The 27743-nt window shown below is 43.8% G+C and overlaps 1 protein-coding gene across 2 annotated transcripts in view; it reads left to right on the forward strand.

Annotated features, from left to right (window-relative positions):
- LOC137604196 (adhesion G protein-coupled receptor A3) overlaps window positions 1-27743 on the forward strand; it is a 148350-nt gene that overhangs the window by 30684 nt on the left and 89923 nt on the right. Inside the window, exons 4-12 of one of the 2 annotated variants that reach the window (XM_068328169.1) lie at window positions 1092-1163; window positions 1547-1618; window positions 2335-2498; window positions 14859-15072; window positions 20282-20446; window positions 23606-23804; window positions 23984-24133; window positions 25738-25899; window positions 27005-27238. In XM_068328169.1, coding sequence (XP_068184270.1) covers window positions 1092-1163; window positions 1547-1618; window positions 2335-2498; window positions 14859-15072; window positions 20282-20446; window positions 23606-23804; window positions 23984-24133; window positions 25738-25899; window positions 27005-27238 — 1432 coding nt within the window. Of the gene's footprint in view, window positions 1-1091; window positions 1164-1371; window positions 1424-1546; window positions 1619-2334; window positions 2499-14858; window positions 15073-20281; window positions 20447-23605; window positions 23805-23983; window positions 24134-25737; window positions 25900-27004; window positions 27239-27743 lie in introns of those variants that run through there. The other variant, XM_068328170.1, reaches the window with a different exon arrangement.

The following is a 27743-nucleotide window of genomic DNA, read 5'->3' on the forward strand; positions in this document are numbered from 1 at the left end:
GACAGCACATGTTAGAGGTTCTGGAGATAAAGTCAGAGAGGCCAGACTGAGATGGTTTGGACATGTCCAGAGGAGAGATAGTGAATATATTGGTAGAAGGATGCTGAGTTCTGAACTGCCAGGCAGGAGGCCTAGAGGAAGACCAAAGAGGAGGTTTATGGATGTAGTGAAAGAGGACATGAAGGTAGTTGGTGTGAGAGAAGAGGATGAGAAGACAGGGTTAGATGGAGGACACTGATTGGCTGTGGAGACCCCTGAAGGGAAAAGCCCCAAGGAGAAGGAGAAGAGGTTACAGAGTCAGTAACACCGTTGCTGTCTTATGGTTAGTGTGTTCTGGGCTGGCAGGACTGCCAGCAGTGCCCAGCTCAGGGAGCAGCAGAGTGCTAATTTAAATGCTCCCCAACTGGTGATTATCTGAGTGCTCTGCTTATTTCCCCACAGCTGTTCCACCAAGCAGGTCTTTAATTGCAGCACTTGAGAGCTTGGAGCAACGGATGTGACGGCATTCAGCACGCAGAGTGTGTGTGTGTGCGTATGTGTGTGTGTGTTAAATAAAGGTCAGGGCCGTTTTTCCTGGTAGTTGAATGGCACTGGCCAGTTGATAACAAAGTGATCACAGCTGTAAGGAAGAGATACATACATGTTTTCTGTATTTGATTCCAATGCATGTTTCCTGTTTCAAGAACAATAACAGTGGAATTATTCAATACAGTGAATCCTCGGTACTCGCGGTTAATTCGTTCCGGGAACCAACCCCAAACCAAAATACTGCGATATTGTGATGAACTATTTTTTATTACTTACGGTAATTTAAACGTTTCTGAACCCCCCCATACTGATATTAAACCACCTTCTATCTGTATTACCTTTAAAACACTCTGATAGACTGTTTAAAGCACTTTTGTGTCTCACGGAAGTCCGAGACTCAAGGAACGTAACGCACGTCAGGATGCTGTCAGCCAATAGAATGCGAGTACGGTATCACATGACTGCATACCAAAAATCCGCGATGAGGTAAAGTCGCGTGTGTTGATGCATGAATGTACGACGGATTACTGCATATACATAAAGTGAATGTTTTTCTTTCATAGGGACTTGTCCAACAACAGGATTGGATGTTTCTCTCCTGAAATGTTTCTTGATCTGGAAAACCTTTCAAAAATGTGAGTACCCCTAAATCCAAAGAATGCTTTTTAATACGGTGTATTTAATATACGCTATCTGAACAGAATGTGTTTGATACACATTGATACGACTTATACGGCTTTGGCTCAGTGGCAGAGCAGTCGTCCCTGTTTCAAAAGGTTGATGGTTCCCTGTAGACTTCATGTCAAAGATAAAGAACCCAAACTGCACCAGGTACCTGTTGCACCAGGGTGGTGGAGGGAATGGTCACTGGTCTTGTCATGGCACAACTTTGCATGTATGTATTAATGAGTGAATGATGGTTAGTGTAAAGGACTCTGACTGTTCAGTTTGACTGTTGTGGTGCTGTGGATGGACCGTGCAGTGTATTTAACATGGGTGTGTCTCGTTCTACCAACAGGAATTTATCTGGAAACATCTTCTCTACTCTGACTCAGGGAGTCTTTACACACCTTGTGGCTCTCAGAGCTCTGTACGTAACACACACACACACACACACACACACACACACACACACACACACACACACACACACACACACGGGTGATGGTAGAGTCTACATTGTGTCGTACCCCAAAGAGAGACTTGTATGGGACGATGCCTTGCACAAGGGCACCTAGGCAGCGCTCCGGAGGTGAACTGGCACCTCTCCACTGCCAGTTTACACTCCATACATGGGTTCCACATGGGTCATGAACTGGCTAATACAAGTAACACTGATCATATTAATACTAATACAAATGGCATTCAGCCACTTTTCAGATGCTTTGCCACTTTGTGCGGCTACAGTTAGAATAAAAAGGCAGACAATATGTGTTTACAAAGCCCGTGAGAGCCTGATGATGGCTTCATCATGTGACATGTCAGACGTGACGGAGCCAGATGATGGCTTCGTCATGTCTGACATGTCAGTCGTGTCTGACAGCGAGTCAGGAGCAGTTGACTTTGAGATGATTGCTCCTTACTACACCTTTACACTGCATGACAACTGATGCCAGATGCAGCTGAAATTCAAAATGACCCTAAAATAACCCAAACATCCTGTCAAAGCAGGTCTGTCATTTAGTTGTGTGTATGTACTGTTAAGACTGTTAAATGAAATGAGGAATGAAATCAAAACATGGTTGCGCAAAGAAGAAACGCCACCTCAAGCACCAGGGTGTAACTGTTGTCTTGTTCTCCCAACAGCCACTTCCACTCTGAGACCTTGTTCTGTGACTGTCAGCTGACCTGGCTGATCTACTGGGCTCGGAGACAGTCAGTGAAAATCGGCAATGACACAGTGTGTTCGTACCCCACTCACCTCCGAGGACTGGAGTTTAGCAACTTGCGTGAAGAACAGCTCAGATGTGGTAAGGACTTATTAAAGTTGAGAGGTGAACACACTTGTAGGCAGATAAAAAAGGAAAAAAAGCTTTAAAGCTCCCATATTCTGCTTTTTTTAGCTCATGTCATTCAGCTGCCAGATGTCTGTCTGCACTATACAGCGGTACTTCTACTTATGAAGTTAATTGTTTCTGGAAGAAATTTCATAAGTAGAGACACATTTTCCATGCAAACACCCTAATCTGTTCCGAGCCCCCTAAAATTCAGACATAAATGTTTTATAAAGCATAAAAATGCATCAAAACATGTAACAAATACATGTTACGATTAGATTATTACACAATAAATGAGAGTTGTGTATAATGCCAAAAACAAAGAATAAAGAATAATAATGATGGTCATTTACCTTTTAACTGCTGTCCTCATTGTTTTTTGCCCTCTTTGGTTCATGCCCTCTTGCCCCACCATGAACAACAGAGTGAATTCCAGTCCTCCTTCTGAACTTCTCCAACCACCCACGCGACGCCTTAAACTCCTTAAACTTCCTTTTGTTTTAATAACGTGGTGATTGTAGATGCATTACGGCCTTATTCTTTGGTGAGATCAACCAAACGCATCCCTTTTTCAGGCTTTTCTATCATCTCTTGATTTGTTTGTACGGAGAAAAAAACTCTTTTCTTCGTCTTTTCTTTTCCTCTTTTCTCCGTCACTTTCTTGGGGTCCATAGTGAATACTCTAAAAGTTAATATATTTACGTAAAAATATCAGAACACCTCACGGGTCGAGGGCCGAATGACGAAGACGCTGCATAGACACCGATCTAGCTCCACACAGAGGTCCCTCTTAGCCAATGAGATGTCAGGATGCTAGGTAATAGCCAATGGCAGAGCAGCTATGAGAATGTTGCATTCAGGAACCTGTGGGAGCTGCGAGTATCAGCCCAAACTGTATTTTTACCTTTAATAACTCGAAATTTATTTCGTAACTAGAGGCAATATTTTCCTGTTGAGGCGTTTCGTAGGTAGAAAATTTCGTACGTAGAGACATTCGTAGGTAGAGGTAACACTGTATATTGAACTGTTGGCTGTTCTCTACCTTCTCGCCATACACTAACCTAAGTCACAGTGACAAAGAGGTGGAATGTATCAGTATAGCACTTAAGTATTATTCATAAGCAACTGGAAATGATGCTGGGGATAGCCTTACACGGACACACACACACACGCACGCACGCACGCACGCACACACGCACACACACGCACACCTGACTGATGCAGCGTTAACTAGTTAGCCAAATACTGGTCGACTTCAACAGCTTGTGAGGAACTTTCAGTGTGTACTTTTGAGACAGGTCATTACCACACCCTGCTACCGTGGCCTGAACACAAACCAGACACACACACACACACACACACACACACACACACACACACACACACACACACACACACACACACACACACACACATCCTTCATCAATACATATTTGGAATCTTTTGGATTCATTTTTTATATACTGGTTCTGATCCCCACAGGGGACACTCTAGTTAATGTGTGTACAGGCCCTGAACACACAAACACATGCAGGGGAGGTAGAGTGGCGGGCAGCTCCTTTGTGATGCTCCCAAATGAGAGACTGGCTGGAAAAGAATCAAAAACGATCAGATTGACCACAGCTCCAAACCTTAAGTCATCTCTGAGGTGATTGATTGAGTAAATTGACCTATACTGAGTCATATTTGATTGTCCACCTGGATACGGGCAGGTTGGCTAATGTAGTTTCTGGATTCTTTCTGTGCCACCAATGGCCAAGGACCACCACCAGTCCACGGCCATTGGGTTAGAGTGTAAAGGGAAGTTATAATACCGTATTACAGTATTTTATTTCATTATGTGTGTTTTTATGTCTTGTAATTGTTTCTGGTCAGACTGGCGAAATAATAATTTAGTATTTAGTGTAGTAATGACATTGAAATGAAATCAAAAGTAGATTATCAAATCAGATCAAATCTGATCCGTCTCCATCAAGTGATCAATAATGCAGTGCCCAATATTTTTTTCAAACTTCAAACTTCAGATCAACCTATACTTTTGAACATCCTAATGAGTATGTTTTCAATAAGGACGTGATGAGAAAAAGATGAATTCCATCCATCTGGAGAACCTGGAGAGAACCCAAGCAGACACGGGGAGAATATGCAAACTCCACACAGAGCGGGACTCGAACCCAGAACTCCCTTGCTGTGCAGCAACAGCCCTACCCACTGCCCCACCGTGATAATAATGATAAAGCCATAATGATCTACGTCAAGTCCAATCGCTCGCTAAAGTGGTTTTCAACCAATTGGTCAACAAAATTATAGGAGTAGAAATATTTAGTGTGAATGACCTTCAGTGTACTTCATCTCATGAAAACCCAGAGGAAAAAAAGTGGTTAGTGAAAGTGATAAAACTTTCCTTCTAATTATAATTCAGAATATGAGAGGTTTTTCATAATAAACCATCAACAACATGCTGAACATTTACACTCACCTGCAGCAGGAGAGAGAAAACCAGGTGGAGAGAAAATACACAGAGATGAGGGGAAATGAGGGGAATGAAAATGGCATTGTAATACACTAAAAGCTTTCTCATTGGTTGTCTTTTATGTGTTGTTTCACAAGATTAAATCATTTATAGAATCCCATTTTGATGTTGACTGTTGGCAACACAGATGATGAAAACCTTTAAAACGTAATGAATTTGAGGACTAAATAATGAACACACACGTTGCCGTGCCTATCAGCAGTGAATGCATCAACCAGGGAGTTTAAGTAGAACCAAACGACCTCTTTACTGACGGGAACCTGTTAGCAGCAGTAAAAACAAACAAGTCTTTACTTTCTTTTGTCTGAACGACTGGTAACAGGAAGCCATCTCCACCTGCCTCCCTCCCATCCTCCTGTCCACAAATGTGAAGTTACTACCTTCTCTTGTCCTTACGTGTGTTTCATGTTCAGGGCATTGCTTTGAGATGAGAAAATAATGAGAAAACATTATTATTAGTTAGGTGTGCTCATTTTTCTATGGAGAATGAAAGGACATTACATAAAGATACAGTCTATGCATGATGTAACACAATTTACAAAACGTGCAAATGTGTAAAAATGAATTCCGCCCTGCAGCGCATACAGTGTGTGTAGATGAACACACAGGCACGTCTGTGTGTTAAATCCAAAGCAATTTCAGGCTAATTCTGCGCAGACAAAGAGCCATGAGTGTTATCCAGTGGCAGGACAAGGAGCAATCCCCTCCAGCCCTGAAGCCTCCATTATGGGATTACCATGATGATGTTCTCCTTCCTCTCCATGCTCCGATCCATCCACCACCACACAGCCCCATCTCACCTCCATTCATCACTAACCAACTGGCAGGTGTCACTTGGATACAGTCATTTGCTCTAACAGCTGTTAATTTTAGTATTTTATCTTTGTATTTTTGTGGCTTTGATGGCTGATTAAATGTCACACAGCTGTGAACATAAGCCACGCTACAGCTTCGTGGATTCGACATGACCTGATGCCTTCTAGAAAGTGAAGGTATGGAAAGACCCAATGTCCATCGAAAATATTAGTATGTTACTACAGGCAAACCTCGGTTTCCGACCTCAATTTATTCCTTAAGGCTGTTCGAATACTGATTTGTTTGAATTCTAAATACATTTTTCCCATTACAAATAATGTAAATGTTCAGTTGGCAGTTGGCATACGTGAACGTTAGGGAGGAGGAGGAGGAGGAGGATGGATGTTACTGTGTTTGTTTTGCGTTTGACTTCCAAATTTTGTTCGACTTCTAAGACAAAAAAATTCGGAATTTCTTGGTCGAATTCCGATTTGTTCGATGTCCAAAGAACCAATGTTTGCTTGTATATTGTGTTTATGGAAACATATCACACAACACACATCGGTTTCTGTCTCCAACAGCCCCATGATGACTGCAAATGTAGACATTCCACCAATGGGCCGTTTTCATGGCCTTTGCTGGTCTCATCCAGGCCTTGTTTTGAGAAGATCTAGATGTCTACCACGAAGGGCCATGATGAGAATCTAATAGTTTCTTCATAAGACACTGTGTTGTGCACTGCTTCTCTGCAGAGGCGCCATCAGGATCACTTCTGCAGTAACAACGGTTTCTTGACTTCAGCAGCTACTACACAGCTTGGAGGTGTTATAGTAGTACTGTTACCACCTGGCTCAAAGTCGGCAACAAAAGGGAAGCCACACACAGATGTAACAGTCAACGTTAGTTTTAACTAAAACAATTGAGCAAAAACAAGTTACTGATGGAATGTGTATGTATGAAGGGTATCAGTCGTGGTAGCTGTGCATGGACGAGTGAATCATGGTGTAAAGTCGTGTTGTAAGGTGCAACAATCCAAACAAAGTGATCAGGCTGATGAGGCTGCAGCAGGCCCAGCTGAGAGATTGTGACCAAAAGGGCGGTCCTTAAAAAGCCCTGCATGCCCCACCCAGAATGGCGAGCACTAACAGGCACTCCCTCACAGCTCCGCCTACCAGCCAACTCCTAGTAGCTGCAAGAAAGACAGACCAGTGAGAGACAAGCAAATAGACTGCACAAGGTCGTGACACCCCCTCCCTTAAAAATCGGGGGGTCCTACCTAGGATCCCCAAAATTAAATCTCCACTACAATATAACCTCACGATCTATGCTACTAAGTTAACCTCACGACCTGCAGGCAGTCTCCATCCTTGACCGTCAAGACCACCTCCCTCAGCAACCTTGGTACCTCAGGAAGCAGTTTAAGAGAGAGGAGAGCCAAAACAGACAGGAAGAGACACTGCACGGAGGAAGCAGGCATAGCATGAGACATGGCATCAGCCACCATGTTCTCAGTTCCCTTTATAAGACGGATGTCTAAATGGAACGGCTGAAGGAACGGACACCAACGCATAAGACGCTGATTTGGGTTTTGGAGTGAGTGGAGAAAGGTTGGGTGATTATGGTCTGTATATACCACGAAGGGATTTACTCCACCTCCCACGTAAACCTCAAAATGGTTCAATGCCCAGATGAGTGCCAGTGCTTCTTTTTCGATGATCGAATAATTTAACTGATGCAAGTTGAATTTTCTATAAAAGAAATTCACTGGGCAGTCGGCACCATTTTCATTCTCCTGCATGAGAACTACCCCAGCTCTGACCTTACTGGCATCCACATAAAGAGGGAAAGGCTGGTCCATCTGTGGAGCTGCTAAAACAGGGTCAGAACATAGCAGAGACTTCACCGATTGAAAAGCTTCTTGGCAGTGGGGAGACCACTCAAACTTAACCTTTGGGCTAAGAAGAGACATGAGAGGAGCAACCACTGTGGAGAAATTTTTGGAAAACCCCCGGTAGTAGCCCACCACACCCAAGAAACAGGACAGTTCTTTCTTGGTTGGCGGCACAGGAAATTGATCAACAGCCAACACCTTAGCTCTTACAGGCCGCACCCGCCCTTGTCCAACTACTTTGCCCAGGTAGGTGACTGTCGCTTTGGCAAACTCACATTTTGCCAAGTTGATGGTGAGAAATGTCCAGGCCAAACGGTCAAACAGGGCCCTGATGCGCTGAAGATGATCTTCCCAACTATCGCTGTAAATCACAATGTCATCCAAATACACAGCACAGCCCATCAGACCAGACACAACCTTATTCATAAGGCACTGGAAGGTGGCAGGAGCATTGCGCAAGCCAAACGGCATCAAAGTGTAAGAGTACAAACCGCTGGGTGTAATAAATATTGCGATCTCTCTGGCTTGTGGAGTCAAAGGCACCTGCCAGTAACCTTTAAACAAGTCAAACTTACTTACAAACTTTGCAGAGCCCACCTGACCTACACAATCTTCCATACGGGGAAGTGGGAAACAGTCAAGCTTTGTTACTTATTCATTTTCCTCAGATCAGTACAAGGTCTAAATGAACCATCTAGCTTCTTAACTAGTAAGCATGGGGAAGACCAACTGGATGCACAAGGCTCAGCAATATTGTTCTTTAACATGTAGTTGGCCTCTACCTCCAACTGCTCACGCTTGTCTAGAGACATTCGATAAAAACGCTGTTTGACTGGCGGGGCTACTCCCACATCAATGTAATGCTCAAAGAGATGAGTACGAGATGGAGTATCGCTGGAGAGATGGGGATAACCTTTAATCAGATTCACCAACTCTGTTCGCTTTGTTTTAGGTAAATGCTTCAACATTATCACCAGGTTGGCAAGAGATTCTGAATTTTTCAGACGTCCTCTCAAAATCCCATCATCTGGCATGCACACCTGTCCCTCAACTTCTGTCACCCGATCAGAAGGTGGGGGTGAAAGAATGACTGATGCTGCTGCAGCAACAGAGGAAACCAACAACCCAGGACCTGTACAACAGAGCAATAAAATAGGGTTTCAACAAGTTAATATGACACAACTGCATTGACTTCTTCTGGTCAGGGGTCGAAATCAAATAGTTCAGATCTGACACTTTTCGGACCACAGTATAAGGACCGGAGAACTTGGGCTGGAAAGGGGAACCAACCAAAGGCAAAAGGTCCAGAACTTGATCACTGGGACTATATTCACGGCGATCTGCCCTCCGATCATAGAGACTTTTCATTTTATTTTGAGCTGCTTGTAGATTCTCTCTTGCCAATTTATTTGCACAATACAGTCGATGTCTGAAACCATTTACATAGTCTATTAAGTTTTGTGGGGCCTGTTTTGCTTGCCAGTCACTTTGAAGGGATGCTAAAGGGCCTCAAACTTTATGTCCAAAAACCAGGTCATTGGGGCTGAAACCCAAACTCTCCTGGAACACCTCCCTGGCAACCCACAGCAGCCAGGGCAACCTTCCTCCCAATCTCTGTCCAACTCTGTACAATATGCTCGGAGAAGAGACTTCAAGGTTTGATGGAATCTCTCCAGAGCTCCCTGACTCTGGGCGTGGTAGGCACTGGACTGTCAATGCTTGATATTTAGTTGTTTTAACACTTCTGCAAACAACTTTGATGATAAATTAGACACTTGGTCAGACTGGACAACCTTTGGGATTCCAAAAATAGACATGAACTGTGTCAGAGCTTTCACAACTGACCTGGTGGTGATGTTCTTAAGGGGATAAGCAGCAGGATAACATGTAGCCTGACACATGACAGTTAGCAAAAAGCTGCTACCAGCTTTGGAACGTGGCAAAGGGCCAACGCAGTCAACAATCAGATCTTCAAATGGGTGTTCAGCAACTGGAATGGGGTACAGAGGGGCAGGTTTAATTGCCTGATTTGGTTTCCCAGTCAGCTGACATGTGTGGCAGGTTTTGATAAAGGCTGAAATATCTCTTTTCAAATGTGGCCAGAAAAATGCCGCATTACTCAAATGTAGGTTTTCCTCACACCCAAATGACCAGCTACGCCATCATGAGCCATCTGAAGGACAGTGAAACGTAATGCAGAGGGCAAAATTACTTGCACAATCTCATTCCCCAAAAAACAGTCCCCCTGGGGAACCCATTTTCTCACCAACAGGCCATCCTGGAGAAAGTAGCCATGAGCTGCACTTTCTGCCTCATCAGCTGGAAGAACTTGTCTGCACAGTGACCGAAGCGAGGGATCCTCTTTTTGCTCTTTCACAAGGTCACTGCAAGATACAGCAAGGGGAAAACAGGCACAGGAAACTCAGGCTCTCTTTTTTCCATCTAAATCAGCAAGACTTTAACTACCACCAGCACGACTCATAGCACGTGTAACTGCGTAGGGGGGTAGTGCTACAGGAGGATTTTTGGGAGACTCAAAAACTTCTACCTGAGAAGTTGGGGTGTCCACCATTACTGGTGCAACAGGCCACACTCGATCGCCAGCTAGGTCATTCCCTAGGATGACCTGTACTCCCCCCATAGGCAAAGAAGGGCGCACACCCATGTCACATCACCTTGCACCAGACCTGAAAACAGTGTCAGTTTATGCTGAGGAGCGGAAAAGACAGTCAAACCCATTCCCCGGACATCAACGCTGGTCCCAGTATCTGTCTCTGGATAGAAAGGCAACACAGAGTTCACAATAAATGAGTCCAGTGCCCCCGAGTCTCTCAGTATCTTTACAGGTACTTTCCTATCACTCCCAACCAGCGAAACAAAACCATCCGACACAAATGATGCATAGCCAAGATCAATTCAGTAGTCAAAAAATGTGCCTGTTTCTGCTCCACAACTGGAACCTCAAACACCAACTCCGAGGAAGAAGGTTTTGTGTGTGCCTGCAGAGCAGCAATGGCACGGCCCCTTTCTTCTGCACGCACTGACGCTGCAGCCCCAGAGGGTTTTGAATAAATATATAACCAGACCTTCGCCTTTTTTTCCACGCTGGACACTCATTTCGCCAGTGTCCCTTACCAAAACAATAGTTGCAGATGCAGTTCAGGTCCAGTTTACCCCACAAACTGCGATCCGTTTTAGTTGAAAATCTGTCTGTCCCTTCTGACAAAGACTTGCTGGGGAAAGCCCCCACAATGCTCTCTTCTTGCAACCAGAGTCCAGACCACGGCTCTCACCAAAAAAAACTTTATGGGTCAGGACACACTCGTCAGCCAGTTTGGCCGCATCTGAAACCTTGCTTACCTTCTGCTCATTCAGGTAAGAAACAACACGATCTGGTCAAGCAAAATCAGTTCCTGCAAATCCTCCAAGGTCTCTACGTCAGAAGAGACACACCAGCGGTTGAGAGTGTTTAAATCGCGAGCAAATTCAGTGTAAGACTTCTTCTCTTTCCTGAATGATCTGAAACGCTGACGATAGGCTTCAGTTACTAGCTCAAATGCCTTAAGTACAGCAGCTTTAACCAAGTGACAGCTACCACTGTCTGTAGCACTCAAGGCTGAGAAGACCTCCTGAGCCTTGCCAGTGAGCACATATTGAAGCAGCAGAGTATGCTCAGCATCAGACCAATAACGTGCTTCAGCTAAACGCTCGAATGACACGAAGAAAATATCAGGGTCCCAATCATTAAATTTCGGAACTAACCGTAAATTGAAAGCAACATCAAATGACAGAGTGGGAGGAACACGTGGAATGGACTCTTCAGCGTTTGGCTCAGCCTGAAGCTTGCTTTCACTTATGAGATCCAACTTGTAACGTTCCAACTGTAGCTTTTGTGTTGCTAGTGCAGATTTCTGCAGACGGGCCTCCTGTGTCAGCTTTTCTACTTCCAGAACATTCTTTTGTCGTAGCAGAAGGAGCTCCTTTTGTTGCTCAAACGTCAAGGCAGTCCCAAGCCCAGCCAAAGCAGGAGCTAACACTTTACTGGGCCCACTGACCTTAGCCGAAGCTACATCAGACAGCCTAGTCACATCTACCAGAGCACTTGTACCCTCCCCCAAAGACGACAAAATATTGAGCTCTACCACTCAGGTCTTTAATGTGGCCAGAAACTCCTCTTTATTCACCCTTTTAGAAACCTCAACACCATAATACTCAGCTACTTGAAAAGCTGATCTCTTCTATAAGAGTTGAGAAAATCCTCACATGGAGCCTGAACAAAATCTTCAATTGAAGCCATTTCCCAGTCTGACCACCTAGGGTTAATGTAATTCTTTCAGCACCAAACAACTTCAACACACCACAGGTCAGCCAATTTTAGAAGCAAAGACAAAATTCTCCACTACTGCACAACAGGATTAATGGCTGCTTTGAATTTGGAACCTCATCCCTCTGGCTAACTGCCTTAACACTAACTAGCTAACTCACTCAACCCTTGTCCTAATGCAGGGTTGTGGCAGGATGAATTAAGCACGACGCCCACCGACCCGGTTAATTTTCAGCACGCTGAAAATCACCTGGACAGTCCTTGAAGTGCCCTCGAGCAACGCTCTATTCACTTGCTGCACAAAAATAACTAAAGCAAAAAAAGGGTCAACAGAGACAGCCAGTGCCCCATGTTGCTTATGCCTATCAGGAATAAGGGTTCCAAATAACTTTCCAGCCCTCAAATCCTACTGGCAGTAAAGGAAAACATGTTCAAACTTTTTGCAGGCCAAAATATATGGAACGACATGCTGCACAAAATGTGTTAAACATTACAGTTCATTTGTGCATGCTTGGACGCTCCAGCCTGACACTAATAAATTGAATGTTGTTATACCAGTCTACAAATGTGTTTGTACTATGATATACTCATATTGTGCCACTCATAGGCTCACATGTATGTAGTTGCTGTCACCTTCCTCTCCCCCTCACACAAACACAACAATTGCACTTTGCTCTAACACTGTTCAGCATGCGAAGGCAGGCAGCCAGATTGTCATCCTCAGTGTTGCTCCAACAGTATCGCTATCAGCTATGTCAACACACAGCCTCCCCCGTGCTGTTTCTGCTCTGTGTCACCTCCGTAGGACAGCGGGGGCGCTGCAGAGTGTGTCGACACTCCAACAGGGTCAGCTCTAGCGCTACCCTGAGAGGCCAACACGGAGTATCCTATATTAATCACAGGTTTTTAATGTGACTCCTGAGAGTACAAGACTTGTGATCATGACGTCTATGTGGGGAAAAGCCTTGACTGTTACCTTAAGTGGTGCTGACTTCAGCTGTGACTGTTCTCCGGACTATATAACTCATGTATAGGATTGCCTCTCGGCATCAACATCCACAATTCATTGGTATACAAGCAAAGGTCAGATTACACTGCTTTTGGAGCAATACATTGTATTATTGTTTTTATTCTCAAGTGTCTTGTGTGTAGTAAAACACAACATGACGATGGCAGGGACACAGACAAAATGGATTGTTTCTGAACGGTTTGTTTGAGAGCCTTCACTACTGCTGGTTTCCCTAGTCGTGTGCACCAATGCTGGCTTCTAAAGTGATGATGACAAACCAGATGGTCCCTCTCTTCTGTAGCCTGCAGACATGGGAAATGGTCTGCAGTTATAAACACATTTCTACACTGACCGACTACACAAAGCACTGTACTGCAATCGCCAGCACTCACTCTGTCACACAAACATTCATGCACCACCTGTTCTATAGGAGCAGTAACCATCCAAACCATCACACACACTGTAACAGCCACTGGGAGCCATTGGGGGTTCAAGGATACTTTGACATGTGGACTGCAGGGCTGGGACCGTCTGATAAGTAGATGACCACTGCATTGACCCACGGCCGCCCACAGCTACCAGGGTCAGCTTTATATTACATTTTACTATCATCAGTTCCTGTTGGTAGAGATTCAGCTGCCATTAATGGATCAGCACCAACAGAGTTCAGACAGCGACTGCAGGAAGTGTTCCTGAGTATTCATGGAGTGATGTCACGACAGAATCCTGTCTGTTGAGGCAGACCCTACAGAACATCTTCACTGACATCCAATACTGATTTTGAGTTTTGTTTCTTGTGTTCAGAGACTACTTGAAAATCTGTGAGGCGTTTAATGATTTTCTTGACTGTAGATAATAGAGATGAGTTATGCTTCGAGAAACATTCTGAAAATGTTCCTCCATGCTCCAGCGCAGCCTCATAGAATTGTAAACCCCTCCCTCTCCATTCTGTAGACGTTCTACCTGTGTGGAGGGTCTTTTATATTCAGTCACCTCATTAATTTCCAGATGATCCACAAGGTTGTTTTAACATTTCATAATTTTCCCAGTCTTTTGTTGATGGTATCCCAACTTTTTAAAACGTAGGACATAATATAAAGAGTGGGCATACAGATTAAATAAATGTATGCATGTGTCTGTGTGTGTTTAGAGGTAGTGTGTTTGTGTGTAAGCCACATCATTCTGCTGCTTTGGTTCAAACTAAAGTATGTAGTGTTTGTGTGTGTGCGCGCGCGCATGTGTGTGTGTGTGTGTGTGTGTGTGTGTGTGTGTAATCTGCAGTATGATGAAATCAGGTCCTGAGGGTTTTTACATGAAACCCCCATCCATACGTTGACGACCGTTGTACTAAACACTCCACGCTCCTCCTTGATTTCTAATCGCTTCTTTCTTATCAGTCTTGTGCTTTGGGTAAAACAGCTCGCGGCCCCCGTCAGCTGTGAGGTAGCTAATCCAATCGCTACTTGCCTCCATTGTAAGCATGGAAGGAGTCGGGGGGAGTCCAGGGGATCGCTCAGGGCTCTGTTTGTGTTCGCTTTTATCTGCTGCTGTTCATCTCACACGGCAGAAGCAACAACTTGTGGGAATGATGAGAAAGAGTGTGTCCCTGCACAGGGTTGTGGTACTTTCAGGGTGTTTATGTGTGTTTGCAACATGAGATTGACATGAAGTCACTTCTGTGAATCTATTGGTAGATGTTATCAGTGGTTCCCCAACAGTTTCATTCTGTCAGTGTTTTTCTCTCAGTGAAAGATGACCTGCATCCTGCCCTCATCTTCTAGATGGACCACTGGAGATGCCCCTATTCCAGCTGATCCCCTCCCAGAGACAACTGGTGTTCCATGGAGACCGCCTCCCCCTCCAGTGCACCGCCTCTTACCTGGACCAATCGATGGAGCTGTGGTGGCGTCACAACGGTCAAGGCGTGACCACACAGGAGGATGGAGGTGTCTTTGTGGAGGAAACCCTGCTTCATGACTGCTGCCTGCTGACCAGGTACCTGCAGAGGAGAGAAGGGAGGAAGAGGAAGGAGCGTTCACACCACGTACATACGTTGTTTGGAGTGTGTACATACGTACACACTCCAAACATGATGCACTGAAGAAGTGGAACAGCAGCATTACCTTGCATATTCTTTGTTAGATGAAGTCCCCATCCTCTTCCTACCGTTGTTTTCTTATGTGATACGTAAGTGTGTGTGTGTGTGTTTGTGGAATGCTGTAACAGCGCTCAAATGAGGAGCACATTCCTGAGGATGACTTAAACTGCCTCCTCGACATGAATATTGATGAGTTGTTAACAGAGGTGTGTGTTCCTGTGTGTGTTGGGACCAGTGTGCTTCTTGCTGGGAGGTGTCTGGCAGTAACTACTGCTGCCCTGTTCCTCTACGTAAAGAGCTATTGTTCCCCGTGGCCTCAGCACCACAAGTAATCAATACGTTTTATTTCCGCTGTGCACCAGTTCACTGGTGAATACACTGATTAAATAATCTCACTATACAGCAGTGAGAGACCTTTGTCTTTGTGTGTCTGTTGTGTCTTGGAATAGTTTCATAGGATACAACTCCTTTTAAGAGTCGAATAGTATAGAATCCCGACACAAAGTAGAACAGGTAGTCCTCAACATACAAACACAACTGCTTCTGAGAGGTTGTTCATAAATTGAATTGTTCGTAAGTCGTTACTTATTGAATTTCAATCTATAATCTCCTTTTTAGGTTATTTAAATGTCATTACTACTCTAAATACCAAAGTACTATTCCCTAACGCTGACCAGAAACAATAACAGGACATTAAAACAATACATGATAAAATACTGTAGTACCACAGTATAACTTAGCTTTAGACTCCAACCCCCGGGCCGTGGACCGGTACCAGTCCGTGGGTCAATTGGCACCAGCTCACACAGAAAGAAAACAGAACTGACACTATTCCTTTTGGCTTCCATTGCAAACCCCATGGGATCTCAAAGTAGCATTTCCTCTGATTGTAAACCACACCTGTTGACTACTGTTAGAAAACAACAACAACAAACCGTTTCACTGATACTGATTACATCTGTTACTTTCTCAGTTATTTTCTCAAAGTTTTCGCAGTGGTAACAAGACAACCAAGGTATACAAACTAAGGCCCCGTCCACACGATGATGATGACTTTTAAAAAACACAACTTTTCTGTTGCGTTTACGCCTTCCGTCCACACGATAACGCAGATATCCAGAACGAAAACGCAACTTTTTGAAAACGCTGGCCGAGGAGGATTTTTTTTAAAACGCTGGGTCTGCGTTGTCGTCTGGACGGTGTATCCGCAACTTTTAAAAAACGCTGACGTCTTGCCTGCGACAAAAACCTCTGTGATGTCATATTTATGGGCCTGTGTGTTGTGACAACAAAATATGGAGGATTTCTATTGGATAAAATTTGACTCAATACTGCCACCACATGGTTTGGCATGCTTATAGCCGTCTTCGAAAACGCACTGATGCGTTTACGTGTGGACAGAGGTTTTTTTTAAAATAGCTGTCGTGTGGACGTGAATCGTTTTCGATGCATTTTTAAAAAGTTGCGTTTTCAAAAAATCCGTCATCGTGTGGTCGGGGCCTTAGGCCTAAGATGACCAAGTTATACAAACTCAGGTCAATGAGGTCATAAAAAGTGAAAGAATGTCAAAAACGTGTAAGCCTTGCAAGAATTTTAGTTCATTAAAATATTAAAGATACTGTATGCTGATATATGTGTAATTGAGAATGAATAGTAATCTAAATTGGGTCATTTCAGTTGAATGCCAAACCAGCTAATAAGACACTAAGGTCAAACAGAAGGCTTTAAAGGAAAAGCCTTTAAAAATAACAATAAACTGTCCAGTAATTATAATTCTCACATCACACACTAATAAACTACCTGAGAATGACAAGACAAACACTGTGATAGAAATTTAAATCAGAAATATGGATTCAATATACCAAATAAGTTTAGTAACCAAAGGACTGAGAACAAACTAAATCAGTTTCCCACCAACCAATCACTCACATCACCAATGAGCAAGCAAAAATTAACATGAAAAATTAGCAAGTTAGAAAACACCAGTGTGAATCCAGTTTAACCTCTGGATACGGAAGCTGCTGCAGCAGATTTTAAGGTTTCCTGACCACAGGGATGATGTTAGACATCAGGAAAAAAAATCTGTTTTTCACAATGATAAACAAAATACATGTCATTTAAAAATTAGTTTACTGTCCCTTCAATACCTCAAATGTGCACCAATCATGAATATGGGGAGAAAGCTGTTTGACCAAAAGAGAATTACGAGCAGTCTTCCTCAACTGCAGGACCGAAGCATACGGCACCTAATTGTTCTGGATATCTGAGCCACAGATTTACTGTTTTGATTTCACACTTACTACAGCCTCGGGAGACATAGCAATGCCAGGTTTAAACATGATTTTTTTTTTTCAGAAAAGGAACCTAGATGAACTGACTATACACAATCTGCTCAGTTTAAATGCATGAAGCAGCTTGCTGCTATGGATAAAGGATGTACAACTTACAACTTCTGGCTTTCATAGTATCAGTAAAGACAAACTAATATTCAAAAACTAGAGGTCACCTATAGAGCAAACCTCCATAGACACCACTGTCAGTAGAATTATGTGAAAATAGTTTTCAGGCTTTGTCAAAAAATAATCCTGTAGCAGCTGTCATCCTAACAAAATAGGAGTTAATCAGTTTTCAAGTGTCACAGCAGCAGATTGCCAATATTATAATGTCATGATAAACACATTACTCAAGTATGTGTCTTAACAAATGTAGTTACCCCACCTCCCTAGGGCATCTCCCTAAGGAGGTGTTCCTGGCATGTCCAGTAGGAGGAGACCTCAGGGCAGACCCAGGTCCAGGTGGAGGGATTATATCTCGACACTGGCTTGGGAACCTTGAGTTCCCCCAGTCAGAGCTGGTGGATGTGGCTGATGAAAGGAGAGTTTGGGGTTCTCTGTTGAAGCTGCTGCCCCCGACTCTGGATGAGCAGATGAGGATGAGAACATTAACTGAGAAAGACAACTGAGAAAGACTGAACACAAAGTACCCCAAAAAGAAAATCATATTTTGCAGATTACAAGTTGCAAGTAGTGAAATATGTAACTGAAAACGGTAATCAAGCAGCAGACAGAAAGTCTCTTGGACAGTAATGTCCCAAAACCGTCTACCTCCAGAGCTGACTGTTAATAGTTGATTTCCGGTTTGACTGATGAGTGAACGCTAGCTCAACTAGCTGCCACTGCTCACCGGTCAGCTACTTAGCTTTGTATCGTCCAAAGCTATTTTATGGATCTAGGAGCTAATCGGACGCTGAAATTGGAACATGAAATTGCTGTTGCTGGGGTGCTTTTGCAAACTCCTGCCACTTCAATCAATCAGTCTATCAACTTTTATTTGTAAAGCTCGTAGTCACATCAACAGACATTTCAAAGCGCTATTGCAGGCAAAGAAACCCAACAGAACCCTCCAGAACAAGCATAAGCAACAGCGGTGGGAAAAAACTCCCTGTGATGTCTGAGCTCACTGTCGTATCCCCGCCTAAGCCTGAATCTCGCCTGGCGTTTACGTGGACTTTGACGCTGTGTGAGTCCTTGTCCACGATGTGCTCATACATCTGATTCATATTTGCCTGGATCTTTTTTCTGCTAGTTCACCTGCCAGTGAAGGGTTTGCGTCAGTACTCGGTTACACTATCGCCTGCCTGGACCTACATCTATCAAGGGTCCAGCTGGAATTTCTGACATGGCGGCTCTAAAAGCAATAAAATCAATCTGGCCCAACTCCTGACGTCATCCACCATCCAACCGTGCAGATGTTAAATCACCTCTGTGACTTTGCCCAGAGAGATTGATTCAAATCCCCCATCATCCTCCAGCTCTGGCTCTGAAACAGAGGGCAGGTCAGTGGGGGTAGTTGGGTTTAGGAGTTCTTCAAAGTGTTCCTTCAGTCGATCTCTTTAGTTAAGGTGAACAGTGTTCCATCCATCCACAGCTTTGATGGTCCCCCGTTTCCCCCTCCTGAGGTGTCGAACAGTCTTCTTGGGGAACTTTGGTGCCATCTGAAAGTCCTTCTCCATGGCTTCTCCAAATTCCTCCCACACCCTCTGTTTTGCCTCCATCACAGCTGAGGCTGCAGTTCTTCTGACCTGTTGGTACCCTGCAACTCCCTTAGGAGTCCCCAGGGACTACATGCTCCTGAAGGCCTTCTTCAGTCAGATGACTTCCCTGACCACCGGGGTCCACCACGGTGTTCGAGGGTTACCGCCCCTTGAGGCACCCAAGACCTTGAGACCACAGCTCTCAGCTGCAACTTCAGCAATGGAAGCTTTGAATATCGACATTCAGGTTTGATACCCCAGCCTCCACAGGGATGCACGAGAAGCTCCTTCAGAGGTGTGAATTGAAGGCCGCGTGGACAGAGTCCTCCTCCAGACGTTCCCAGTTCACCTGTGATACTTGTTTGGGCTTACCAGGTCCATCCAGAGGTTCCCCCTGCCAACGGACCCAACTCACCACCAGGTGGTGATCAGTTGACAGCTCTACCCCTCTCTTCACCCAAGTGTCCAAAAGCACACTGTCAAAGGTCAGATGATAGGATCACAAGATCAATCATTGACCTCCGGCCCAGGGTGCTCTACCAGGTACACTTATGAGCATCCTTGTGTTTGAACATGGTGTAAGTTAGGGACAATGCATTACGAGGAAAGAAGTCCAACAGCATAAAGTTGCTCAGTTTGAGATCAGGGAGGCCATTCCTCTCAAGTACGCACAATTTCAGCCCCACCAGGTCCAACTGGTATCACTCCACCTTCAACACAAGCTCTGGTTCCTTCCCCGCCACTGAGGTGACATTCCACATCCCAAAACCAGTTTCTGTGACCTTGGTCTGGTCCATCGTGACTTTAATGTTGTTTGTCTTACATTTCACTCCACAATGCACTGGTGACATGTCCAGAGTGTCCCCCGCCACTCCCCCATAGCCGGCTGGGATAGGCAGCAGCAGACTCATGACCCATAAGGCAGAAATATGAATTACTTTGGGTACTTCTGAATGGTTATAAAGTTCCTTCTGTTATTTTACACCTGATCGATTTAAAAGAAACATTTTCTTTGTCTTGACACGAAATTCCACCCGGACACTAAACCCAAAGACTGTGTTGTGCTTCTGCAGTGAAGTCATCCTCTCTAACATCGATGTGGGAATCACTGGCGTGTGGGAGTGCCTGGTGACAAGTTCCCGTGGCAACACTTCACAGCAAATGCAGATAGTTGTGCTGGAGGCGTCAGCACAGTACTGCCCTGCCGACAGAGTGACCAACAACAAGGGGGACTTCAGGTGGGTCAGCGCTCAGCACCACAGGTTGGTCTGGCAAGAGTTCAGTTACTTTAGCCTCCTTTGGTGACTGACGTATCACCTTGGTCAACTTTGTGCAACTAGGAGCAATTTCCTCCAGGATTAATAAAGTATTCATGTGACTCAATGTTGACTACGTTTACATTTGATGTTCACATTTGACGTTTTTCAGATTTAGATTCCACTGTATGAATATATTAAGAACACAAACACTGTGTGTTTGTGTGTGTGTGTGTGTGTGCTTATACGTATGTATGTATATACTGTATACAATTTTGTACAGTAGTATATATATATATATATGTATATATATATATATATATATATATATATATATATATATATATATATATATATATATATATATATATATAATACATACTACTGTACAAAAGTTTGGGATCACCAAGACAATTTTATGAAAAGTCACACGAATAGACAATATAGTAAAGACATTAAAAAGGTTAGAAATAATGATTTGTATTTAAAATAATATTTTTTTCCTTCACACTTTGGGGTTTAGATCTGGTGACTACGCTGGCCCCTCCATTACAGATAGAATACCAGTTGCCTGCTTCTCTACAATTTGGAGGTGTGCTTTGGGTCGTTGTTTTGTTGTAGGATGAAATGGGCTGCAATCAAGCGCTGCCCACAGGGTATGGCATGGGGTTGCAAAATGGAGTGAGAGCCTTCCTAATTCAAAATCCCTTTTACCCTGAACAAATCTTACCAGCACCAAAGCAACCCCAGACCATTACATTACCCCCACCTTGCTTGACCAATGGCATCAGGCACTCTTCCAGCATCTTTTCAGTTGTTCTGCATCTCACAAATGTTCTTCTGTGCGATCCAAACACTTCAAACTTCGATTTGTCCATCCATAATGCTTTTGTCCAATCTTTCTCTGTCCAATGTCTGTTCTTTTGCCCATATTGATCTTTTTCTTTTATTGGCCACTCTCAGATATGGTTTTTTCTTTGCCACTCTGCCCTGAAGACCAGCATCCCGGAGTCACTTCTTCACTGTGGATGTTGACACTGGCGTTTTGTGGGTACTATTTAATAAAGCTGCCAGTTGAGGACCTGCGAGGCGTCTATTTCTCAAACTAGAGACTCTAACGTATGTATCTTCTTGCTCAGTTGTGCAGCGGGGCCTCCCACTTCTCTTTCTACTCTGGTTAGAGCCTGTTTGTGCTGTTCTCTGAAGGGAGTAGTTCACACCTTTGTAGTAAATCTTCCGCTTTTTGGCAATTTCTCACATGGAATAGCCTTCATTTCTAGGAACAAGAATAGACTGTCAAGTTTCACATGAAAGTTCTTTTTCTGGCCATTTAATCGACTTCACAAATGTGATGCTCCAGATACTCAACCTGCTCAAATGAAGGTCAGTTTTATAGTTTCTCCAACCAGCTAAACTGTTTTCAGATGTGCTAACATGATTGCACTTGGGTTTTCTAATCATCCATTAGCCTTCTCATGCAATGAGCAAACACAGTGTACCATTAGAACACTGGAGTGATAGTTGCTGGAAATGGGCCTCTATGCACAATTGTAGATATTGCACCAAAAAACAGACATTTGCAGCTAGAATAGTCATTTACCACATTAGCAATGTATAAAGTGTTTCTGATTAGTTAAGTTATCATTATTGAAGAAAACAGTGCTTTTCTTTCAAAAATAAGGACATTTCTGAGTGACCCCAAACTTTTGAACGGTGGTATACACACACACACACACACACACACACACACACATATATATATATATAGAATCTAGATAAGTGATATTCGTTATTCGTTCATATTTAATTTAATTGTAATGATGTTTGTGTTGTGAAAAATTCCAGTGACAGTTTGACTCAAGCTGAATAGCAAGACTCTAAGAAAGAAGAGCACAAATCAGGACTGATTCACACTTTGAATAAAAACACATTTCTTCTCCCTGATCTACCCTCGTTCCTCAGGGACTGTCCTGGTGACCAACACGTGGTTGTGTGCTCACAGTCACACTGCTCCTTACTTATGGGACTGCTATTGTTAAACACAGTCCACTCCAGTTGGCACAGGAACATTAAATATATTGGCCTCCTACCTTATATTTACGCCTAAATTAACACCATTTATTCTGAAGTAGAGCCACAGCGGCAGCAGCACGGATGGTGGAGGAAATAGAGATGAAAGCGATGGCAGGTATCTCCCCGCAGAACAGATTAGTGGGCTCCTGGGAGTGTGTGCCTTTATTTTCAATTCAGATGATGTCAGAAAGCTTCTGCGTTGAGCTGAATGTCGGCAGATCTCTGCTGCAGGATTTTGACATTGCCTTGAGGAGAAAACCAAAAAACATCAGATATGTTTCTCCTCTGATTACAGACAAATTGATCAATATGCATGAACATAAACACATCTCTCCTAAGGCTGCAGACACCAGAAATAACACCCACACCTCCCCCAGTGTTCGCGGCTCTGTTGGACCTACGATATTAGTGAGAATTTCATAAAGTACAACTTAAAAAATATAACTTTTCTCATACATTTCCTTTCTTTCCCTTTATTCACAATAATGTAACAAGAAGGGTTAAAAATTCAGTCTGTGGATTGAGGGCTGCACGGTCAACATCAGAAGATGATATAAATATTAGGTTTAGCTGCAAAACACAGAATCTCAAGAGTCAATTCCAAAGAGTCAAAGTGAAGTGACATTAGTGAAATCCTCCTCAGCTGAGTGATATCCTTCAGCCTCCTAGAAAATACAAGGCTTCTGTTGACATATCTATACTCCGATCTAAAGAATACTTCCTTTTCTCAAAGTTTGAAGCTATCATCACGGGTTATAACTCCTAAACTGTTCCACTGACTAAGACTTAAGCCAACTCAGCTGTCAATCAGAGATGATTTGCTGCTATAGTTTGGAAAAACAATAATGTTGATTAATAACGATATTAAATACAGTTCATTTAGACACAGGTCATTATTGAGACATTATTTCACAATCAAGTGTCATAATCTGGCAGTCTTCTGCAAAAATAATTCTAGAAGTAAATCAAAGATGTAAATGAATCGTTGACAGAATGGAGGCGTCTAGAGCGACCATCGTCTCTAAACTCACCTCATCCCTTATAATTCAGACGTATCCTTTGTGGCAGGTGGCCAAAGACTTTAGGTGGCCTTCTGGCCTTCCTGCCCTGTGCTCCTGCCTCCCCTGGCTCTGCCCCTCGCCCCCCCAGCCAGAGGGAGAAGAAGGCGTGGCGGCGCTGTGACGGGGCGGGGCAGTGGGCTGAAGACGACTACACCCAGTGTCCGTACACCAGTGAGGTGACCCGTGTGCTGCATGACCTCACACAGGTCCTGGTTCACGTGCATTCCACTCATCAGAACACGCAACTTCTCATTCACTTTCCTTACAAGTTCAAAAGCATTAACTGGAATAGCCTACAGTCATTTCTGCTTTACTCCACCCTACCACTGCTGTTTCCTGCCGGTGCTGAGGCAGTTGTGGATGTATATTTCCTGTTTCCTCCTAGATACCCATCAACAGCACCAACGCTCAGCCGTTAGGCGAGCGGCTGTCGGCCTTCACCAGCAGGGCTGAACACTTCACTGACGCCATGGATGTCATCTTCATCACACACCTGGTGGAGAGGCTGACACGGCTGGTGGAGGAACACAGAGATGTATGTGTGAACGTGGGCGCAGAATGACAACACACTGTAATATGAAGAATATCAATATGGATGATGTCCATGGATGTCCCAGATAAAGACTCAGTTATGACCGTAACAATACAGACACTCTGGTGTCCTGCAGGCCCACAGGCCTGAACACAAATACCTCCTCTTCACAACCCTCCACCTGTAAATACACTTTATACCCCTAGAAACACGTTGTGTTCCTTTTCTCACAGCGTAGTTCTAACAAAAGTAAGAGCATCTCGGTAAATAATGTTATAAGTGTGTATACATTTATAAACATGTCCATTAAACAGCACAAATCCATTCTTAATGAAGGGCCACATGAAGATGAATGAATGAATTATTTTGAAAATGTAGGTTTTCATCAGCATTGCAAACAGAATTGAGAATAATAGAATCAATTTATGGAACTGGCTTTGCCTGTGTAGCTGATAAATCCACCTTCATTAGAACAAAAACGTTTGAATTCCATATATGGTAATACTATTTTGACACCTCATTATTATTATTGGAGGGTTTCCAGCTATAGAAAATAAACCTAGAGGCCCATTGGCTCCAATTTGACCTCTAGCCAAGCTCAAATATTGGGCAATAGTGAGTATTAAATTTTTAATTGCTCCTAAATGTGAAAACAGAATGAAAAATGCAGCTTTCAGCTGTGCATTACATCACCTGGAGGCTCCGCAGATCACTGGAGTGATCCGTCGGTAATAAACGATGTAACAGAAGCTGTGAGCTTTAATTTAACATCAATGATAAGTACTGTATATCCTGTGTCTATGTCATCACCCATAGAGCTGTCTGCCTGCCTGTCTGTCTGTCTGCCTGTCTGTCTAGTACTGTAAGAGATGTACACAGCAGTTGTGAACTGAGAACACTGGAATGATTGCAGTAATGATTTTTGTGTGAGTCCATAACCTGTCCGTTATATTAATCTGGAGCTAACCATGGATTTTATAGAGCTTAGATTGTGGCTTCAGTCTTTCAGACATTCCCAAACAGCTCAGCTCTTCCCCCCATCACATTTCAGCGATGGGCCTTCAGACAAACAGCTCTGTGATGACACGTCTCTTTTTCACGCGGTGTGTTTGACCCTCAGTGAACGTCTCTTGGTCTTTCACTGGTCAGAGGTAACCAGAGTTCACACTGAAGGATGTGAGGTCAGTGGGGGAAAGGATTCAATATTTCTCTCACTTGTGCAAATACTCATCAAAGGTCAGTTGGGAGGAGATATTAGTTATATAACCCCCAAGACAATTCTGATGAGACCACCCTTACTCATCAAATAATGAACAATTGAATGAAGCCACAATGAAAGTACAGTAAATAGTAAAGTGCCATTCTGTTGAAGTGATTATCCCCCATTGCAGCTGCTAATCTAAATTAAATCTCTTTGTAATGAATGGAGCCACCACAGTTTCCCTCACAATTCTGTCTGCAGATAAAAATGTGCCCGTTGTTGCAGAATGCTGTGTGTGTGTGTGTGTGTGTGTGTGTGTGTGTGTGTGTGTGTGTGTGTGTGTGTGTGTGTGTGTGTCCGTGGGAACTGCATCAATTTGCATCCTTGTGTGCTCCTGTGGTTCCAGTTGGGGGACTATATACCCCACATAGCCAGTAACGTGATGCTGGTGGAGGAGCACGTCTTGTGGATGGCACAGAACGAGGCGCGGGCGTGTTCCCGCATCGTTCAGTGTGTGGAACGCATCGCCAGTCTGGCACTGACGGGAGGGAATCAGGTCATTTCTAAGGTACACCTTAACAAAGAAACACTATTATTGACACACATGACACAGCGATTCAAGACAACGGGTTGTCAAATACCTAAATACAGCGGTACCTCTACTTACCAAATTAGTTGGTTCTGGAAGAAATTTCGTAAGTAGAAAATTTCATAAGTAGGGACGCATTTTCCTTGCAAATGCCCTAATCCTTTCCAAGCCCCCAACATTCTGACATAAATGTATTATAAAGCATTAAAATGCATCAAAACATGTAACAAATACATGTTACAATTAGATTATTACACAATAAATGAGAGTTGTGTATAATGCCAAAAACAAAGAATAAAGAATAAAAATGACGGTCATTTACCTTTTAACTGCTGTCCTCATTGTTTTTTGCCCTCTTTGGTTCATGCCCTCTTGCCCCCCCATGAACAACAGAGTGAATTCCAGTCCTCCTTCTGAACTTCTCCAACCACCCACGCGACGCCTTAAACTCCTTAAACTTCCTTTAGTTTTAATAACGTGGTGATTGTAGATGCATTACGGCCATATTCTTTGGTGAGATCAACCAAACGCATCCCTTTTTCAGGCTTTTCTATCATCTCTTGTTTTGTTTGTACGGACAAAAAAACTCTTTTCTTCGTCTTTTCTTTTCCTCTTTTCTCCGTCACTTTCTTGGGGTCCATAGTGAATACTCTAAAAGTTAATATATTTACGTAAAACTATCAGAACACCTCATGGGTCGAGGGCTGAATGACGAGGACGCTGCATAGACACCTATCTAGCTACACACAGAGGTCCTTCTTAGCCAATGGGATGTCAGGATGCTAGGTAATAGCCAATGGCAGAGCAGCTATAAGAATGTTGCGTTCAGGAACCTGTGGGAGCTGCGAGTATCAGCCCACACTGTATTTTTATCTTTAGTAACTCGAAATTCCATTCGTAACTAGAGGCAATATTTTCCTGTTGAGGTGTTTCATAAGTAGAAAATTTCGTACGTAGAGACATTCGTAAGTAGAGGTACCACTGTATACTGTCTGCAGGATAAGACATTAAGAGAAAGACAGATACATTCTTAACTGTCCCTCTGAATAAAGACATCGACCCGTTCTTCTCGTCCACCTACCAGGTCTCTGCTAACATTGCACTGGAGGCCTTCCTGATCCAACCGTCTAACTCTCTGGGTTTGTCCTGCACTGCTGTCCAATGGCCACCCTCATCTGCCACCCTGTCCCCCCCTGACAGCCTCTCCTCTGCCCACAAGGGCGGCAGCAGAGATCACGACACAGTAGAAGAGACGCTGCTAGACTTCCAATGCCAGATTCTAAACAGCACCCGCCCACCAGCCAGCCCCCTCAGCATGGTAAGGTGTACGCTGTTACAGTATGTGGGACCTCTGGAACATGCTGCTCTGCTGTTTGCTCTGTGTAGAGCCTGAGGTCAGGAAGCAACACGATTGTTTCTCTACACTGTATTTTTTAAGACACTTGTATTTTTTGATGCTGTGTTGCAGAGGTGAGACTAGGATGAGAGATAGACTCATGAAAGACAGACAGAAACAGAGAGAGACATAAAATAAGGGAAACAGAGGACAGCCTGTGCAGCAGTGCAGTGGGGAAATCGTACTAATGTTCCGCTGCAGCAACGTTGAAGCCTTTGAGAAGGATTACGGCCAGCTCTGAGATTGAATCTGGCCCATTTGTCATGAGGTGTTGACACCTTGTTTGGGTTTGTTGGCATTGCATAGATCAGCCTGAGATGGGTGGAGTGGATACGGGTCCAGCAAATCAGACAGGAAGTTGGACGTCAGTTAACCTGGACCACTCCGGGTGATGAATCTGGTGGCCTTGTCTCCCTGTCGCTTTACA

Source organism: Antennarius striatus, chromosome 11, assembly GCF_040054535.1.
Source record: "Antennarius striatus isolate MH-2024 chromosome 11, ASM4005453v1, whole genome shotgun sequence".
NCBI lineage: Eukaryota > Metazoa > Chordata > Actinopteri > Lophiiformes > Antennariidae > Antennarius > Antennarius striatus.